At 38.4% G+C, this 21,376-nt stretch overlaps 1 protein-coding gene across 1 annotated transcript in view; it reads right to left on the bottom strand.

The window, feature by feature from the left end:
* The window catches only part of LOC117994879 (uncharacterized), a 34,063-nt gene extending 12,771 nt beyond the window's left edge, over positions 1 to 21,292 (bottom strand). The window contains exon 1 of the mRNA XM_069508458.1: positions 21,145 to 21,292. Coding sequence (XP_069364559.1) covers positions 21,145 to 21,147 — 3 coding nt within the window. The 5' untranslated portion in view covers positions 21,148 to 21,292. The remainder of the gene's footprint in view (positions 1 to 21,144) is intronic.
* Positions 21,293 to 21,376: the final 84 nt, after the last annotated feature.

Below are 21,376 nucleotides of genomic sequence, written 5' to 3'. Positions count from 1 at the left end.
GGGAACCAGCGTCAATCCATCAGGTCTCTTGCCATCATCCCGACTAATCCCTGCCGGCTCAATGAGCGCAGGAATATTTATGGTGGCAAGAGCTCTTTTAATTGTATCGTTAAGAGAGCCATGCCTAAACAGCCTACCGGAGCTCCTTTGGCAAGAGAGTCCGTGGATTCCAAATTTATCAACCTCTTTTCCACACGGACATCTGTGCTGATGGCACAGTGGTGTTCCCAATCTGAGACCTAGAGCCACACGAAAACTTTCGTTATCTAAAAGTGTGCCGAGATTTTTTGATGGCAAGGCATGCAGCCAATACCCAGATTCCTTTTCGGATAATGCTAGAAGCCTGGCACGATCTCTGTCACTTGTAAGATTTTGAACCAAATTCGTATGTGTCAGTTGAACCAATGGCAAATCCCAAAGTTTTTGTGTAGTACGTTCCTTCGGGATGTCGACATTGGGACATCTGACCTTCCAACTCTCTAGGGCCTCTGTGGCATAGGTCAATGATGAATTGGATTTGAGAATTTAAGAGCTAAGCACTTTTATACTATGCACAGAGGACAGAAAAGCCGGAAGAGCTACACTGGAAATTTTCCTCACGCCGATGCCACCGTACTTGACCGGTAAAGTTGCTTGGTTCCAGGAGTGCTCATCAAAAGTTAAATTTAGAATTTGTTCATTTTACCTATTATTATCATTGTCAACCCATCGCTGGCTCACTACAGAGCACGGTTCTTCTCTCAGTATGAGAAGGGTTCCATCATGCTGGTTCGCCTAGTGCTGATTGGCAGACTTCACACACCTTGGAGAACATTATGGAGAGCTGTCAGGTAAACAGATTTCCTCACGATGTTTTCCTTCACCGTTAAAGCAAGTGATATTTATTTATTTAAAACGCACAAAACTCCGAAAAGTCAGAGGTGCGTACCCAGGATCGAACCCCCGACCTCCGATTAGAAGGCGGACGTCCTAACCACTAGGCTATCACAGCTTTTTTGAACTTGGCTATTATTCTTTAAAAAACAATTGTGTAGCCCATTCGGACGAAGTCGCGGGCATAAGCTAGTTATACTTAAGACGTATAGACTATAGATAGGTATTTCATCATTACAAAACCAAAAATATCTCAAAGCTATCTTACGTATTAAAAAGTGAAACCCGACGTTTCGGTGGGAAAGTAGTTAAGCCGGTTGTGTTTATTGACTCACTGCCGACCTCTTGACGAGGACTGTTTATCCGTAATATACCTTACCTGAGCTACGTAACTCTTTAACTCAGAAGAAGGCTATGTCCGTTTTGACTTTTGACGAAATGAGTAGGACGCAAGGGCACAAGGGACTACATCATCACTTACCATCAGGTGAGATTGCAGTCAAGGGCTAACTTGTATCTGAATAAAAAATAATTTAAAAAAACTACTCGGCTTTTCATATATTTAGCCCAGGGGTCGCCATAGGGTCTTGGACCCTAGTAATAAAATGACGTGATTTTTTGTGTAGCGGTAGTTTATTCGGCTAGAATTCATTATTAAACAGAATAATTTAAAAAAATCATGATTTTACTTATTTTTAGAGGTTCGTACCTCAAAAGGAAAAATGGAATCCTTATAGGATCACTTTGTTGTCTCTCTGTCTGTCGGTCTGTCAAGAAACCTACAGGGTACTTCCCGTTGACCTAGAATCATGAAATTTGGAAGGTAGGTAGGTCTTATAGCACACATATGGGAAGAAATCCGAAAACCGTGAATTTGTGGTTGCATCATAAAAAAAAGTGATCTTTAACAAATAATTAGGTAGTATTTTTAATTTTCAAAGTAAGATTAATATATTAAGTGGGGTACCTATCATATGAAAGGGCTTCACCTGTACATTCTAAAACAGATTTTTATTTATTTTTATGCATAATAGTTTTTGATTTATCATGCAAAATGTCAAAAAAATAATTCGACTGTTATACGGAACGCTCGGTGCGCGAGTCTGACTCGCACTTAACCACTTTTTAAACAGGTTCCGTACTTAATAATGAAAGCGGTTGAACTTTTTGTAAAGTGTCATTATAGACCATCTGTCAAGCAGTAAATGTAACCTGAAATTGTAGGTATTGCCTTGATAATAACTGAGTTGCGTAACTATTAAACTTTAACTTTTCATGTCCATAATTAACTTTATTTTTTGTTGGTTATACCCTTATTTGGTGAAGCTGGATATTTTGCAAGAATTAATTGATGTTTTTTAGGGTCCCTTACCTCAATAGGAAAATAGGAACTCTTATAGGATCACTTTGTTGTCTGTCTGTCTTGTCTGTCAAGAAACCTACAGGGTACTTCCCGTTGACCTATAATCATGAAATTTGGCAGGTAGGTAGGTCTTATATCAGGTGAATTTGTGGTTACATCACACAAAAAAAATTGTGGTCATAAACTAATAATTAGTATTTTCAATTTTCGAAGTAAGATAACTATATCAAGTGGGGTATCATATGAAAGGTCTTCACCTGTACATTCAGTAAATATAACTTTCTAAAATATATATATAAATAGTAAATAAATTCATAAAACAGATTTTTATTTATTTTTATGCATAATAGTTTACGATTTATCGTGCAAAATGTCGAAAAAATACGACTGTAGTCAGTGGCGTGCACAGGATTTCAAGTCAGGGTATGCATTTAGGTATGAACTTATTTTCCGGCAGGTTTTAATGAAAAATAAGCATTGATTTATTACAACGAGGGTAAGCAGTGCGTTTATGCCTCTATTAGGTGCACGCCACTGACTGTAGTACGGATTACGGAACCCTCGTCGCGCGAGCCTGACTCGCACTTGGCCGGTTTTTTAAGGTCCCGTTCCTCAGAAGGAAAAAGGGAACTCTTATTTGTTGGCTGTCTATCTGCCTAGACCCTTTGTCTAGAAACGCATGAAAATATCAAGTTGAAATGAATATTTGGGGATTTTTAAAACCTAAATCCACACGGGTAAAGTAGCGGGCATCAGCTAGTCTATATATAACAAGCTAAATACCACTCACTCACTGGCTAATCACGAAATCTCAAGAACTATAAAGCCTACAAACTTGGAATTTGGAAGGTAGGTTCCTCCTAGAAAGTAGGTGTCAGCTATCAAAAAACATCCCCGCCTAAGGGGTTGAAATGGGGGGGGGGGAAGGTTATATGAAACTCCTATGTTTTTGAAGTTAGAAATATGAAAATTGGCATTTAGGTATTCTGGGTTCCGTGCCTGAGTGAGTAGGTAAGTGAGGCCTTTTGCAGCGGGAAAATTTCTGATCTCATGAGAAACCAGAAATTTTACGCGGACGAACTGCTAGTGTTAAATAAAATGAATAGTCCAATTATTATTATTATTATTATTATTTATTTATTATTTAATTAGAACGGCCATAAAGCCAATTACACTAATTAAAATACGAGTACAAACTAACATAAACATACTTACAAAAATTATCAACTTAAAATTATAAATTTTAAAAAGCAAAATTATAAATTTTCACAAAAGTGCTATTATATTTAAACTAGCTTATGCTCGCGACTTCGTCCGCGTGGACTACAAAATTTCAAAACCCTATTTCACCCCCTTAGGAGTTGATTTTTCAAAAATCATTTCTTAGCGGATGCCTACGTCATAATAGCTATCTGCATGCCAAATTTCAGCCCGATCCGTCCAGTAGTTTGAGCTGTGCGTTGATAGATCAGTCAGTCAGTCAGTCAGTCAGTCAGTCAGTCAGTCAGTCAGTCAGTCAGTCAGTCAGTCACCTTTCCCTTTTATATATAGATTAAATTTAAATATTTAAATTTAATTAAATTACTATATTTCCAATGTAGGTAGTAATTTGAGCTATGACACTCAGTGGAACCTGTTGAACTGGGCACTTGGGCACTTGGGCACTGGGCACTGGGCACTGGGCACTGGGCAGGCCCCGCGACATTCCACGAGTGAAAGTAGCAGGTGTGAAAGATCGACATATAGCTGATATTTGATATCTTATAATATGAATATTGTAGCTGATAGGTACACTTCCTGCAGGCGCTGGCCCGTGTCACTGTAAATTTTATTTTTATTTTTATTTTTATTTAATAGGAAGCCAACGGTATACAAAGAAAACCAATTATGACGACTTATATAAACTTAGGACTATCAATGTATACTCACTTACAGGCTAACTCAACATGCTTAACTAGAACTAAATAGTATAGCTTAAAGTAAGACATTCTTTGTGTAGGTACCTAAAATCTATAACAATTAAACTAATTACCTACTCAATAAGTTAAACATACAATAATTCTTACAACTAACAATAAAAACTACAATTAAGACTAACAATAGTACCCTACAATTTCAAAATGAATCTTTAAATATTCCACAGTAGGATTACTATAGAATATTTAAAGATTCATTAGGTGGTTTTTAATTTTGCTTTTAAATAATGAAGCGGAGTGTTGAAAAATATCCAGGTTAGCTTTTCTGAACACATTATTATAGGATATGACAATTCTATTAAGAGGAGCAGCACTACCAAGGTTACTTTTACATGCCCTAAATGTTTGCTTGCTCTTTATAAGCGATCTTGCGTTTTGCTTTGGTATTGACAGTCAGTCTAAATGTTCCCACATACATTACAACATTCAAGTTTCGATAACTGCAAAGTGCCGCTACTAGCAGAGGCGTCTTTACCTATGGTGCAGGGTGTGCGGCGCACACGGGCGCCGGGTCTAAGGGGGCGCCGAACGCCCTCTTGCGACGCCTCCAAACATGCGTCGATGCCGGCGCTCTCAAAGACCCTGCGCTCGTGTTATGGCCGACGCCGTCATCATTTAAAATTGCACCATTTGCATCCGAATTTCCGTTTGAAAATATAACTGTTAGTATTCGATTTTGACCCTGCTCCTACTAGACTAGAGGGCGCCAGGGTACTGGTTGCACACGGGCGCCACAAGGGCTAGAGACGCCTCTGGCTACTAGATGGCATTAACAGTCGCTTCAGTACTGAGTGAACATACTGGCAGTAAGCGAACCGTGGCCTAGCGGTCAAGGTGTCGGGCGCGAACCCAGAAGACGCAGGTTCAAATCCTGCCGGTTACGCAATTTTTGATTGATTTGATAGAAATTTGATTAAGTGATTTGATTGAGTAATTACTTGTATAAGTAACTGTTTAATTTTGTTGAGTACACAAGCTCTAAAGTAAACTTAATTTATCGTTTTTAAATTATCTACCTAATACAAGAACTTTACCTATTATTTATCTTCTCAAAGTAGACTCCTATAAACATACCAGAAGTGAAGTTAAATATTAACCACGACACACAGCGGCTTATCGAGAGTTTTGCCTTTCATAATAACCTTACTGCAATATTAACTTGATTAGGGCACAATTTATTTTTTTTACTTAGATATAAGTTAGCCCTTGACTGCAATCTCACCTGGTGGTAAGTGATGATGCAGTCCAAGATGATAGCGGGCTAACCTGGAAGGGGTATGGCAGATTTTATTAAACCCATACCCCTTTGGTTTCTACACGGCATCGTACCGGAACGCTAAATCGCTTGGCGGCACGGCTTTGTCGGTAGGGTAACTAGCCACGGCCGAAGCCTCCCACCAGAACAGACCAGAAATTTAGAAATTATAAAATTCCAAACCCCTGCCAGGAATCGAACCCGGGACCTCCCACTATTAAGACCACAGCACTCACCACTGCGACAGGGAGGTCGTCAAAACAATTGCTATTGAAACCACTCAATCAGAAATGCGACCTAAACACAAAAGCATTTAATAGTCGAATGAGTCTGTGGTTGAACACAGACTGCCTTAAGAATCATCAAACACTCGCTTTTATACCAATCGATTCAAGATGGTGATGCAACACATCACGTGACTTCTGTCAGAGATAATTAATTATTATAAGTGCGATATACTCCTCTAAATAGACAGGATCAGGCTCCCCTCAGAAGCGTTGTAATTTGTAAGTAATTCCAGACATGTTAATTTTATTATGTTCATTTACAACATTACTTACCTACCTTACATTACACTAATTAGGTGCATTAATTAACTAAGTGCATATTACGTCGATTACACAGGGATCTGACTAATTAAGGCTGGGTATTTAAACATCATTCGCTTTAACGGTGAAGGAAAACATCGTGAGGAAACTTGCATGCCTGAGAGTTCTTCATAATGTTCTCAAAGGTTGAGCCTCAATAGCTCAACCGGTATAGGAGTGGACTGAAAACCGAAAAGTCGACGGTTCAAACCCCGCCCGTTGCACTATTGTCGTACCTACTCCTAGCACAAGCCTGACGCTTAATTGGAGAGGAAAGGGGAATTAGTCATTTAATATGGCTAATATTCTTATTAAAAAAAAAAAAAAAAAGGTGTGTGAAGTCTGCCAATCACACTTGACCAGCGTGGCGGACTAAGGCCTAACCTCTCACATTCTGAGAGGAGACCCGTGCTTCGTAGTGACCTGGTGATGTGTTGATCATGATGAGGATGATGCTGGGGTCCCAAGGTGATGGAATGGAGACCTCGCACCGGAAAGTGCAGCGTTGGAAGACCCCCTACTAGGTGGATGGAAGTCCCTACAAGACACCTATGTCCAGCAGTGGACGTCTGTCGGTTGATGATGATGATGATGACGGGTTCAGACCTTGTGTCCTCGTGTAACCTTGATTATGATATAAGCTAAACGTCTATTACTTTCTACTATCTACATAATAGCTGCGTCATGCGGCGCGAGGTCAGCGACCTCTGAGGTGACTCTGACGAACTCTGCACAAGACCCTGTCATAGAGTATACTAGCGACCCGCCCCAGCTTCGCATGGGTGCAATGTAGTTACTAATGTGGTGTCAGTGAGGAGATTATAGGCGTTATTTTAATTTTGTGATATCGCGTAAGATATTATTCTAAATTAAATGATGTGAAGGGCAATTTTGGTCTAAATTGAATATTACAAATGATCAACTATTTTATTTTGATAGGAATTAATAGTATGTCAGTAAAAACACCTTCGAAAGTAAGGCTTTGTTTCAGATCACATTTGAAAATCATAAAATCGAGTATTGTGAGCCAACCTCTAAAGATACATGTATGCTATCGCGGACTTTTTTGTTGAACTTTTTAAGAGAAATAATTTCACCATACATTGTTTTCGTGTAACTTTGACCATTTAGGCAGCGCACGCCTCGGAAACTTTCAAATGAGATGATTTTTTCCGACCTAATTCACATAATTTCAATTTCCCTAGGGATCTCTAATTTTTTGAGAATTAAACTATACCTATAAACCTTCCTCTTGAATCACTCTATCTATTGGTGAAAGCCGCATTAAAATCCGTTGCGTAGTTTAAAAGATCTACGCGTTCATACATACATACATACATCCACGGGAAGAGACTTTATTTTATACCTATGTAGAGATGTAGAGAAGACTAGACACGCGATGCGTCATTAGGCATTCATGCACTTTATTGTTATTAACTGTGCTGTGAAGCTGTGATAGCCGTGTGGTTAGGTTGTCCGCCTTTTAATCGGAGGTCAAAGTCAAAGTCAAAGTCAAATGATTTATTCAAAATAGGTAATAAATTACTCTTATTGATTGTCTGGTATAGTGTTAGATTTGTAAGATAATATAGTGGTGATAATTATAACGCAAACTTAAAACTAAAGCTACGAGGGTTCCAAACGCGCCCAGGTCTGAGAAGAGCCCACAACAAACTCAGCCGGGTATTCTTTTTATTATCACCACTTTACAAAATTATTGAAACTTATTAGAACTATCACAAAGTCGTTAAGCAACTCATTCCCAAGCTTGCTTATCATTTAAATAATCCTTTACATTGTAATAGGATTTTTCAATTAGTTTACGTTTTATGAAAACTTTGAACTTGTTGAGAGACATCTCCAATATGTCTTCTGGAAGCTTATTATAGAAACGTATGGAATTACGAGCAAATGAATTGCTAACTTTACTGAGCCTAGAGGCGGGAATTACAAGTTTATTTTTATTTCTAGTATTTATATTATGACAGTCACTTTTTTTTTTAAATTTATTTATGTTTTTATGTACGTACAGTAAATTTTCAAAAATATATTGATTATGCACTGTCATAATTTTAACTTCCCTAAATTTAGTTCTCAGCGACTCTCGTGGCCTCATACTGTATATGGCTCGAACAGCCCTTTTCTGCAGCACAAAAATAGAATTAATATCAGCAGCATTACCCCATAATAATATACCATATGACATAATGCTGTGAAAGTAACTAAAATATACTAGTCTCGCAGTTTCTATGTCTGTCAACTGGCGAATCTTTTTTACCGCATATGCGGCAGAACTAAGTCTGTTCGATAAGTTATTTATATGAGAGCCCCATTGAAGTTTTGCATCTAACGTTATTCCAAGAAAAATAGCGGTATCCACTAAATCTAATTCCTCATTATTAAGTTGCACAGTGGTTTTCACCTGCTTAACATTTGGTAAAGTGAATTTAATACACTTTGTCTTTTTCCCGTTGAGAAGCAGGTTATTAGCTTCGAACCACTGTACTAACTTGGTGAGAGAATTGTTTACTTCATCAAAAGTTGTTAAGTATCGATTGATTTTAAATAAAAGTGATGTATCATCAGCAAACAAGACTATCCCGTAATTGTCCTTAGCGAGGTAAGGAAGGTCATTGATGTAAATAAGGAACAGAAAAGGTCCTAAGATGGAACCTTGTGGCACCCCCATTTTTACAACGGATCCGGGAGATCGCTTTCCATTCACGTCTACCCTTTGTATTCTATCATTTAGGTAAGAACTCATCAATTCCAATGCTGCACCCCTAATTCCATAATGGTGCAATTTCGCGACCAATGTTTCATGATCAACGCAGTCGAAAGCCTTGGATAAATCACATAAAATGCCAAGCGCATCACGTGATTCCTCCCAGGCTTCAAATATATTTAGTATTAACTCAACAGGGTCGGGGATTCGATCCCGGGCACGCACCTCTAACTTTTCGGAGTTATGTGCGTTTTAAGTAATTAAATATCATTTGCTTTAACGGTGAAGGAAAACATCGTGAGGAAACTGCCATGTCTGAGAATTATGTGTAAGAAGAAAAGAAAGCTAGCAGATAGACAGACAGACAGACACATTTATAATGTTAGTATGTATATTTCACTAATAATTGGATTGCCCTCCCAAAACTCGTGCGAGAAACATTCCTACAACGCGTAAAGAAATGACTTCAATCTAAAAAAACGGGCCAAGTGCAAGTCAGGCTCGCGCAACGAGGGTTCCGTACTACAGTCGTATTTTTTCGACATTTTGCACGATAATTCAAAAACTATGATGCATAAAAATAAATAAAAATCTGTTTTAGAATGTACAGGTGAAGACCTTTCATATAAAGATACCCCACTTGATAGTTATCTTGCTTCGATAATTGAAAATACTAATTATTAGTTCATGATCACAATTTAATTTTTTTTTGTGTGCTGTAACCACAAATTCACGGTTTTCAGATTTTTCCCCTAATGTCTGCTATAAGACCTATCTACCTGCCAATTTTCATGATTCTAGGTCAACGGGAAGTACCCTGTAGGTTTCTTGACAGACAGACAGACGGACAGACAACAAAGTGATGCTATAAGGGTTTTACTTTATTATTTACCTAATATTATTAGGTAAATAATGAAGTTATTATCACTGGTTTTTAGGGTCCCGTACCTCAAAAGGAAAAACGGAACCCTTATAGGATCACTTTGTTGTAAATATAGATTTAAACTGCATAATAATGATGAAATCGCAAAACAGTCAACAGTGCAACAAACTCAAACTGGTAGTGTCTAGGTATTATACACAGAACGACACATCTGCAACTTCCGGCCTCTGCGATTTCAGGTTTTCCTTTCTTCACGTCAAGCGTAGAAAGCGGACGTGTTGACTTTACAACTATACATACAAGTTACAACTACATTTACAACTAGGAATTCTTTTCTACAAACATTTGTATAATTACTGCGTATGTCACTCTAAGTGGCTGCTTAACTTTGCTAAAATCTTTAAAGAATTCTTGTATAATTTTTAGTGTTCCGTACCTCAAAAGGAAAAACGGAACCCTTATAGGATACTTTGTTGTCTGTCTGTCAAGAAACCTACAGGGTACTTTCCGTTGACCTAGAATCATGCAATTTGGCAGGTAGATAGGTCTTATATGCAGACATTCGGGGAAAAATCTGAAAACCGTGAATTTGTGGTTACATCACACAAAAAAAATTAAATTGTGGTCATGAACTAATAATTAGTATTTTCAATTATCAAAGTAAGATAACTATATCAAGTGGGGTATCATATGAAAGGGTGTACCTGTGCATCCTAAAACAGATTTTTATTTATTTCTATGAATCATAGTTTTGGAATTATCCTGCAAAATGTCGAAAAAATACGACTGCAGTACGGAACTCGTGCGCGAGTCTGACTCGCATTTGGCCGGTTTTTTTTAATATGGCTGCTAGAGGGGCGCCTATGAGGTGCTTGCCTAGTGAAAGGAGACCTGTGCTCTGTAGTGAGCCGGCTATGAGTGAAGCAACGATTGTCACTCGTCACTATAACAACCGGAATAGAGACAATTACCTTGCTCCACGGAGCATGAATGTGATTGTTGTCACATTTTGGCTACAAATTATTACAAAATCTACTTCTATTTCAAGGCCTAGGGCAGATAAAAAAGTCCTTTTCCAAATAATTTTAAATTTCTTGAAGACTAGCTGATGTCCGCCGCGAATTAATCCGGTTGGAATTAGGTTTTTAAATAATCCCGTGGGAATTCTTTGATTTTCCGGGATAAAAAGTAGCCTATGTCACTCTCTAGTAGGGCGATTGTCTAAAACCTGCATCAATCATTATTACAATCTCAATTGTTCTGATTGGCTGAATTTGTGCGATTCTTGTTGCAACAATGCATTGAGGTCAATGGTGAGCGAGCGTTAACCAATCAGAGATGATTGCGATCGTGACATTGTAGCTGTCATTCTCCCGCAATCGCGCTGCAGGTCTTTATCTATACCCATGCAAAAAATCACGTCAATCCGTTGCACCGTTGCGACGTGATTGAAGGACATTTATAATAAGGGTACCATTGTTTTTTTTTTTAAATTGAGATACAAGTTAGCCCGAGACTGCAATCTCACCTGGTGGTAAGTGACGATGTAGTCTAAGATGGAAGCGGGCTAACCTGGAAGGGGTATGGCAGTTTTTTTAATAAACCCACGCCCCTTTGGTTTACACGGCATCGTACCGATACCGGAACGCTAAATCGTTTGGCGGCACGGCTTTGCCGGTGAGGTGGTAACTAGCCACGGCCGAAGCCTCCCACCAGACCAGACCAAAAATTTAGAAATGATAAAATTCCAAATTCCTGCCAGGAATCGAACCCGGGACTAATAAGACCACAGCGCTTACCACTGCGCCAGGGAGGTTGTCAAAATAATGATAGGGTACTGATGTTTATAGATTATTTATTTATTTAATTTTTATTTTATTTATTTAAATCTAATTAGAACGGCAGCACCACTTACACTAACTAGATGATTAATAATAAATTTAAATACAAATAAAGGTACAAGAAAAAAGACATAAAATACAAAACGATAAAAGATCAAATAATTTTGAATATGTACGCTGAGAACATTGAATGACATATTCATGTAATGCTCTCAGCGTACTTCAGTAACTCCCGAACCAGTATTATAGAGCCATCATTAAATGGGTCCCATTGAGCATTATTGTCCAAAAGCGCGTTGAACGATGCTAATGAACGGGGTATAGGTGACATAGATCTAGCAACAGTGCGATGATGTGGGACCACGAAAAGTTTATTTTTTCGTGGACGAAGATTAGGTACTGTTGGATTCAGGGACACGTATGCGACACAGTTGGTCATGAAGTTGATTATGACACCTTTTTTTTTTTTTTTGCTTAGGAGGGGAAAATCCTCATGGACATAGTGCCGGACTCCTACCGACTAAAAAAAAAAAAAAAAAAAAAAAATTAAGATTAAAACATTATGACACCTGCTAGTCACACATCGAGTTAGAAAGTCTGTCTGTGCGGCACTAGCTAGCTGGTAGGTAACTCCGAGCTCGGTAGGCAAGTGCCTAGTTCCGGAACCACCGGATGTGACCGATCCGGTTTTCCGGCGCTGCCAATTGCCATCAAGTGCCAACATAAGTGTTTTGTAAGACGGGACTTTTTAAATACCCACAGGCCATGAAGCCTAAAAAGCTGTGATAGCCTAGTGGTTAAAACGTCCGCCTTCTAATTGGAGGTCGGGGGTTCGATCCCGGGCACGCACCCAGTGGCGTAGACAGGGTTTCAACCTAGGGTAAGCATTAGTTAGCTAACTACCTATTTAATGACAGGTCATTATGAAAAAATGAGCACAGCCATTTCAACTAGGTAAGCAGTGCTTTTATGCCTCTATGACCTGCGCGCCACTGCGCACCTCTAACTTTTCGGAGTTATGTGCGTTTTAGGTAATTAAATATCACTTGCTTTAACGGTGAAGGAAAACATCGTGAGGAAACCTGCATGCCTGAGAGTTCTCCATAATGTTCTCATAGGTGTGTGAAGTCTACCAATCCGCACATGGCCAGCGTGGTAGACTATGGCCAAATCCTTCTCGCTCTGAGAGGAGACCCGTGCACTGTAGTGAGCCGGTTATGAGTCGATCCTGATGATTATGCCTAATAAATTGTCTGTGTAAATACCTCATCAACCCATCGATCGCTGGTTCACTACTTGAGCACGGATCTCCTCTCGAAAAGAATCTCCTCCCTCCTCTCTCCTTTGAGAATACTTGTCGAAAAAAATCGATATCGATTATAGAATAGAATAGATTTTTATTCAAATAAACTTTTACAAGTACTTTTGAATCGTCAACTAGTTTAATTTACTCTTTTCAAGAGATCGATATCGATATTTTTGAGCGAATTTTAATTTTCCGATATGTCGATGTATGTTTATTGTACAGTTGTACATATTCATTTCTAGTGATATATCTACCTATTTTTAGAGCTACCACGTAGCCATAGTCTACCACGCTAGGATTACTGGGCTAGCGTGGTAGACTATGGCCTAAACTATTCTCATTCTGAGAGGAGACCCGTGGTCAGTAATGAACTGGCGATGGCGTTAACTATGATGATAATGATTATTATGGGTTATCAGTACCCTTATTATAAATGCGAAAGTGTGTTTGTTTGTTGGTTTGTCCTTCAATCACGTCGCAACGGTGCAACGAATTAACGTGATTTTTCGCATGGGTGTAGATAAAGACCTGGAGAGTGACAAAGGCTACTTTTTATCCCGGAAAATCAAAGAGTTCCCACGGGATTTTTAAAAAAACCTAATTCCACGCGGACGAAGTCGCTGGCATCAGCTAGTTATTAATAATTCTGACAGTTTTAGTAGGAATACAAAGCCTCATTGCCTCTATGAAGTGAAGAAGCTCAAATTGCAAAGATGGCGGAAAAATTAAATGTCAGATTTCGCCAAAGAGAAATGACATAGAATCACAGATGAATGCTAGAAAGTGGTATCCAAACGAAAGTGATTTTTAAATATATTACCCAGTTTCGTTAGGAAAATATGAAAGTGATTTCAATTATTTATACGCGACCATGACTGAGATTTGATAGAATTTTTGGTTATTTTTAGTAATCCACATAAAAGTAGGTCCCTTTTATGGTAGATAAGGTAAGGTACAAAGCCGTGCCGCCAAGCGATTAAGCGTTTCGGTACAATACTGTGGGAAACCAAAGGGTGTAGGTTTGATTAAAAAACCGGCCAAGTGCGGGTCAGTTGTCAGACAGACAGACAGACAACAAAGTGATCCTATAAGGGTTCGTTTTTCCTTTTCAGGTACTGAAACTACTAATAGTATTTAAAAGAAGAATAATAATTGGTAACGGAAATTACATAAATAATCCCTAAAAGGAATTTTTCAATATTATAATATGTAAAACTCATAAATTGAGAATCAGCCGATACTTATTTCATTTGAGTTGTAATTATTTTCAACACATTTTGTTGTCTCATTACACATCTCACAAGAGAACCTATATAAATATTTTTCATCCCATCTATTCGAAAAGGACGACTTGGTTCGGCTTTAAGTGCACCCAAAGGTGGTGTTTGCGGCGCACTTATAATTAAGTGCGAATAAAAGATAATTGCGTCGTATTTATTTATAAGTGCGCCGAAATTATCTTTGCCGCGCCCTTTTTGAATTTGGAACATCGTAGTGTTCAGCGCCAAAGAAATCGAACGCAAATAATTGTTTGAATAAAGACTGGCTGGTACGACGGACCATAGACGCGCCGCCAGCTGAATAATAACAAATAAATAAAAATAAAAAACGCGCGAACTACACCCCGCGTTTTTGTCAATTTTCACCGATTGTTAGAAATTCTATGGTTTTGTTTTGAAAAATGAGTTCTTCAAGTGACAGTGAAAGTATACAATTAACTCCTGTTAGAACTGACGCAAGAAATGTAATGGATAATCTATTACCTGCAAAATCCCGGGAGAAATATATGAGAGCCTAGATTAATTTTAATTTAGTTGTCTATGTTTTATTTAATAATAATATTAGAATAAAATATGAGGCGCCTTTTATTTCCTCATAGAGGGTGATGAAATGGAGAGTGTATCACTCGGGCGCAATATATTTTTGGCTCGGGCGACGTACTTTGAATCCCTCGCTACGTTCAGGATTGTACTAAAAAATCCCTCAAAAAAGCACCCTCGCCGTAAAAATATCATTTTGCTCCCTTATGATACAATCTACTATTATCGGTAAGTATCGATTGCACCAGATCACTATTGAAGAACCGAAAAAAACAGGCAACACACGAACTGTCATTTTGGTCTCCGGGATTGAAAAATACACTTTGCAGTGCGACAAGGCTCTCTTGGCACTTGAATGACATTGACAGGGGGGCGCTGTTGGAGAACAAATGCTCAGCAAATGCTTAGAATATTCAAACAAGAACAAAGGGGACACTTGATGGCAACGTTAGTTCCGATTTCCGCCACGCGCCAAGATAGTTTTGTCGCACTGTAGTTAGTTTCACGGTATCAGTTAGAGAGCTATTAACACAAATTAGTCGTACATCTCTAACTGCGCAAAGTTAATTAATTTCACTACGAAGATGGTGCGATTCGGCGAAAGTCGATTTCCAAATGATAACTAACACGTGTAACATAAACTCTTACCATTGACTTATATATTACTTCGTAAGGATAGGGCCATTGAACAAGCAAACTGGCACCGACTCATTGGTCCTAAAATGTTTATTTAGCACCAATGTAACCTCAGTGACGTCTGGATTTCAAACGGGTCGTTCATTAGTATAGAAGATAGCGCTGATTTATTTGGTTCCAAAACCGTGAAATATTTTGTTCGCTTGGGCATATCGTGTCATTTATATCGATGCTCTCTACCCTAAATGTTCATTGATCAACCCATCGCCGGCTCACTACTAAGTACGGGTCTGCAGGCCAAGTGCGGATTGGCAGACTTCACACACCTTTGAGAACATTATGGGGAACTCTCTGGTCTTCGAACGTTGCATCTTCGGTGCGAGGTCGCCATTCCAGCACCTTGAGACCCCAATGTCTATCGGTTGTACGAACTATGTGCCCTGCCCATTGCCACTTCATCTTAAACCGTAATCGGTATAGTGTTGAAATTTTCACAGAATGTGTATTACAATTTTCTACTGTCGCTATAACAACAAATATTAAAAATTTCAAAATGGTTGAATGAAAAAAAGTTAGTTTCTTGTACGATGGTACGGAACCTTCGTGTGGGAGTTCGACTCGCACTTGACCAGTTTTTATATAATCAAGTAAGTAGGTTCCTGGTAATAATAGTGATGATATAATTTAAAAAATTAGTTATGCAATTACACACCTACTTATTTGAAGTGAATAAATGAATATTTAACAAAAATTTTATGTAACATTTTTAAAATAACTAAAATTAATTGAATGTAGTTATTCAATTTAGCTGCAGATATTTCTTAATTGCTAGTTATCCTACTTTAAACTTTTACTTTACTTTTACGTCCAAGGATGGAAACAGCTTTCCAAATATTTGATACCTCCGGACATTATTTACCTAATTATTTATTGATAGTTGCCCCGCCCCGGCTTCGCACGGGTGGGCTTACGCATTCGACAGACAAATTTTTTTTTTTTTTAATACCTAATATTCCTCTTTCCTCTCCAACTAAGCGTCAGGCTTGTGCTAGGAGTAGGTACGACAATAGTGCAACGGGCGGGGTTTGAACCGTCGACCTATCGGTTTTCAGTCCACTCCTATACCGGTTGAGCTATTGAGGCTCTCTCTATATGAATGTAGTAGCGACCCGAACCGGCTTCGCACGGGTAGCTTATTACAATTTTATATCTCTATCTCTATCTCTATCTCATCTCTAATTGGGTATGGGTTTAATAAAAACTGCCATACCCCTTCCAGGTTAGCCCGCATCGATCTTATATTGCATCATCACTTACCACCAGGTGAGATTGCAGTCAAGGGCTAACTTGTATCTGAATAAAATCTCTATATATAAAAATAAATCATTAAATGTGTCGCTCATCGCAAATATCGAGAACAGCTGAACCGATTTCGCTAATTCTTTTTTTATAATATTCCTTGAAGTACGAGGAGAGGATGGTTCTTACGGAGAGAAAAAATTAAAAAGTTTGAATCGACTCTTAGGCGGAACGAAGTTCACCGGTGCAGCTAGTTTTAATTAATATACTAAACCGTACTTTTCACATGACAGTTGGCACATAGAGTTAAAATGGCGCGTGAGTTCTCACTTTGAACTACAGACTATAAAACAAAAGTTTTCTGCAAAAGAAAATTTAACTTAACTAGATTAAGTAGGTAGGTACCTAGATACTTAAGGCAATTAATTATTTATCAATGCAGGGACAATGAATGTTTATTTATTTGTTTGTTCCACTTTCTCGCCTCATCTACAAAACCAATGTCATCAATTAGCAAGTCTTATTTGGATTTAGGTATAATGTGTACAAAAGCTAAGTAGGTGCCTACGTCCAAACTAAAAAACCAGCCAAGTGCGAGTCAGACTCGCGCACCAAGGGTTCCGTAGTTAAGTCGCATTTTTTCGACATTTTGATCGATAAATCAAAAACTATGATTCATAAAAAACAAATAATAATCTGTTTTAGAATCCACAGGTGAAGCCTTTTCATATTATGATACCCCACTTGACATAGTTATCTTACTTTGATAATTGAAAATACTAATTATTAATTCATAACCACAATTTAATTTTTTTTGTGTGATGTAACCACAAATTCACGTTTTTCAGATTTTTCCCAAATGTCAGCTATAAGACCTACCTACCTGCCAAATTTCATGATTCTAGGTCAACGGGAAGTACCCTGTAGGTTTCTTGACAGACCGACGAACAACAAAGTGATCCTATAAGGGTTCCGTTTTTCCTTTTGAGGTACGGAACAATAAAAAATATTAAAACGTCAATCTAGGGAACTTTGAAGCCTTGAATGAAATAATAGTTTTACTTATTTTGCAATACTCCCACGATCACATCAAATGTGTTGACGCAATACATAATATAATAGACGCATTATTTATATGTATATCAAACATGGGGTTGATATATGTATAAATATCAACGCGCTTCTATAGGTCACAGATTTTGCGGGGAAAAAAATGCACGAAAATTTCCTGTAGTGCGCGCTAGCTCTTAACGCGGCAGTCTCCATTCTCGTCGATACTAAAATTAAAATAAGTTCGTAATGCGTGGACCTAAAAATGTGAAATTAATATGTGATATTTTTCATTATATTCTCTATTACTTTACCCGATGAAAACATGATTGGACAAACTTTTCTCGATAGAAAAAAAATCTAAAGTTTGGTCTAAAACCTTAGGGGTTTGAATTTTTCTCAAGTTCTTAGGGACGTAACTTTCATCATAGGTGTAATACAATCAAATTTGTTTATAACACATGTGCCAAAAACCAAAACTACGTTATTCATATCGAGGTTTCATTCAAATTTTGCTTGAATCGCTTGGATTTATATTTCTATACGTCACCATATTTACAATTCTGCGACGAACACACATATTTTAGCTGTTTTTAGGGTTCCGTACCTCAAAAGGAAAAGCGGAACCCTTATAGGATCACTTTGTTGTCTGTCTGTCTGTCAAGAAACCTACAGGGTACTTCCCGTTGACCTGAATCATGAAATTTGGCAGATAGGTAGGTTTTATAGCAGACATTAGGGAAAAAAAAACGGAAAATCGTGAGTTTGTGGTTAGGTACATCACACAAAAAATATTAAATTGTGGTCATGAATGATAATTAGTGTTTTCAATTTTTGAAGTAAGATAACTATATCAAATGGGGTATCATATGAAAGGGCTTCACCTGTGCATTCTAAAACAGATTTTTATTTATTTTTATGTATCATAGTTTTTGAATTATCGTGCAAAATGTCGAAATAATACGACTGTAGTACGGAACCCTCATTGCGCGAGCCTGACCATACTTGGCTGTTTTTTTTGAAATAACTAAGATCACAAATCAAAACGAAGCAGGTAGGTACGTTATTTATTTGGAGGTTTCATTCAAGCTTAAATATCTTGGATTTCTATTTCTATACGTTACCATATTTACAATTCTGCGACGAACACACATTTGTGTTTGTTGAAAGCGGCAAAACTAGTCAGTTAAAGGCAATAGTCGTAATTTTTATGTAAATTTATTCCAAAACTATGTGAAAGTAAAACTGCGTGTTCTTTTAGTTAACAATAATGACTTGTGGTCGGTAATTATCTATTTAAAACTTGAAATAGTGGGAACTAAGGCCAATCTATAGAGCGCACTCTGACTTTGCTTAGACTTAATTAATTTAGAGTTAAAACGGGACAGAGCTACATCTCTCACGTAAATCTGTCTTGTTTTAACTCAATCTTAAGTCTGAGCAAAGTCAAAGTGCGCTCTATAGATCTCAGCCTAAGTTATCTTCTTTTTTTTATACAAATACAAGCTTGACTGCAATCTCACCTGGTGGTAAGTGGTAATGTAATCTACGGATGGAAGTGTAGAGGTGCAACCTCTACCGTTACTTGGCTGGCAGCTATTAGGAAAACTTCGCAGCTGCCACAACAATATTCAAATTTGGAACGCAGTGGGGAATCCTCCTGGTCACGCACGTTACAAGATTCCACATTCCCTATCATCCGCTCGTCACGTCAACATCTTCTACCATTGTATTATATAAAGCTCGCGAGCCCGTCTGTATTGTACATAACATATCAATTGTAAAGTGTAAAATAAACATCACTATATGTAGCTGGTTCTTCATTACATCAACCCTTCAGCTACAGAAGCGGGCTAACCTGGAAGGAGTATGGCAGTTTTTATTATACCCATACCCCTTTGGTTTCTACACGGTTTATTTAATTAGATGGGAACTAGTAACTTGTAACTACCTAGGTGGGAACTAAGTTAAATCTCTTATCTATTTGACTAGCCTTTGACCTCAGCTTTACCCGTGTGAATACACAAGCTGTACACCATCAAAAAACTGCGATGGACAAGCTGAAGAAAATATGGAAGAACAGGAACATTACAAAAGCTACGAAGATCCGGCTCGTTCAAACACTTGTTTTCCCCATATTTTTATACGCTGCGGAGAAGTGGACTTTGCGACTGGTCGAGAAGAAGAAGATTGATGCTCAGGAGATGTGGTGCTAGAGGCGAATGGACCGAATTTCGTACCAACATCTCTATACTCCAATAACTCGGCATTAAAAAACGACTTTCGTCGATAGTACAGACTCGCATATTAAAATTCGTCGGACACGTCTCCCGACGTGAGAGTGACTCCATCGAGCGTCTTGTCGTGCAGGGCAAGGTGGAGGGCACCAGAGGACGAGGAAGGTCACCCATGCCATGGACCGACCAAATTAAGTCTGCTGTGGGCGGTCCTTTGCACGAGTGTACCAGGCTGTCGACCAGCAGGAAGAAATGGCGAATGCTCGAGAGGCATATAACATCTGCCCTCAAAGACGTTGCTTCGTGATGACCACGCCCGCTCTGCCAAGAGTGATACGACAAAGAAGAACACCATCAAATGACATTGTACTTGCGCAGTGGGTGATTTAAGATTATAGACTAGCGCTAAGCTAAGTAATGATGCAGACTAAGATGGAGCGCGCTTGCCTAGAATATGTCTATTCACTCTCGACTTGAAGGTACCCATATTAAGGATACTTGGAGGGGAGAACTGATGCTGGAAGGGTGTTCCAAATGTTAGCGGTTCGAATTAGAAATGAGGAGGCAAATCGCTTCGTGCGTATCTGCGGCTACGCCCAGCGCGTGCGTGCGTTCGTGCTTGGCGATGCCTTGGGGTACGATAGTAAAAAGGTGAAGCCTCCTTCACCTTTCCAGGATAAGATCGATCCGTTGCACCGTGATTGAAGGACAAACCAACAAATAAACACACTTTCGCATTTGTAATAAGGGTACTGATATTGGTTATTCATTAGCATGATAGTTATTATAATTTTATCATAGATCAATAGGTAGGTAGGATGCAATTTATTTTATTTTATTTTATTCAGATACAAGTTAGCCCTTGACTGCAATCTCATCTAGTGGTTAGTGATGATGCAATCTAAGATGCAACCGGGCTAACCTGGAAAGGGTTTTTATTAAACCCATATGTTTGGTACCCTTTGGTTTCTTCACGGCATCGTACCGGAACGCTAAATCATATAGGCTTTGCCGGTAGGGTGGTAACTAGCCACGGCCGAAGCCTCCCACCAGACCAACCAGACATAGAAATTATAAAATTCCGAAACCCGGGACCTCCCACTAATAAGACCACAGCGCTTGCCACTGCGTCAGGGAGGTGGTTGAAACTTACCCTAATTAAATAGGTACGCCTAAATATGGGGTTGAAAAAAATTCCTTCATCGGTTAAAATAATTAATTGTCATACAAAGTTCTTTTTTATTTCATAAAATATTTTTATATTTTTAATTTATTAAAAATTGCGCAGCTCACCATTTTTCAGTCGCCCCAAAAAGCAAGAATCCACTTCGAAAAAAAAAAGTCACCACACAAAAAAAAATTGTCAATATCGATATGTCACTGGGCACAGACAAAACACTATCACTGATTTTTTATTTCTTTTTTTTTATCTTTTTTTTTAAGTGCAAAGCTCACGAAAGGCAGAGCCTAACTGAGTTGACAAGATCTTGTGAAGAAAGCTGGGTTGCAACTTCCCATGGCTTCA

The sequence above is a fragment of the Maniola hyperantus genome, chromosome 28, assembly GCF_902806685.2.
Source record: "Maniola hyperantus chromosome 28, iAphHyp1.2, whole genome shotgun sequence".
In the NCBI taxonomy this organism is placed as follows: domain Eukaryota; kingdom Metazoa; phylum Arthropoda; class Insecta; order Lepidoptera; family Nymphalidae; genus Maniola; species Maniola hyperantus.
This window is presented reverse-complemented; position numbering and strand designations above follow the sequence as displayed.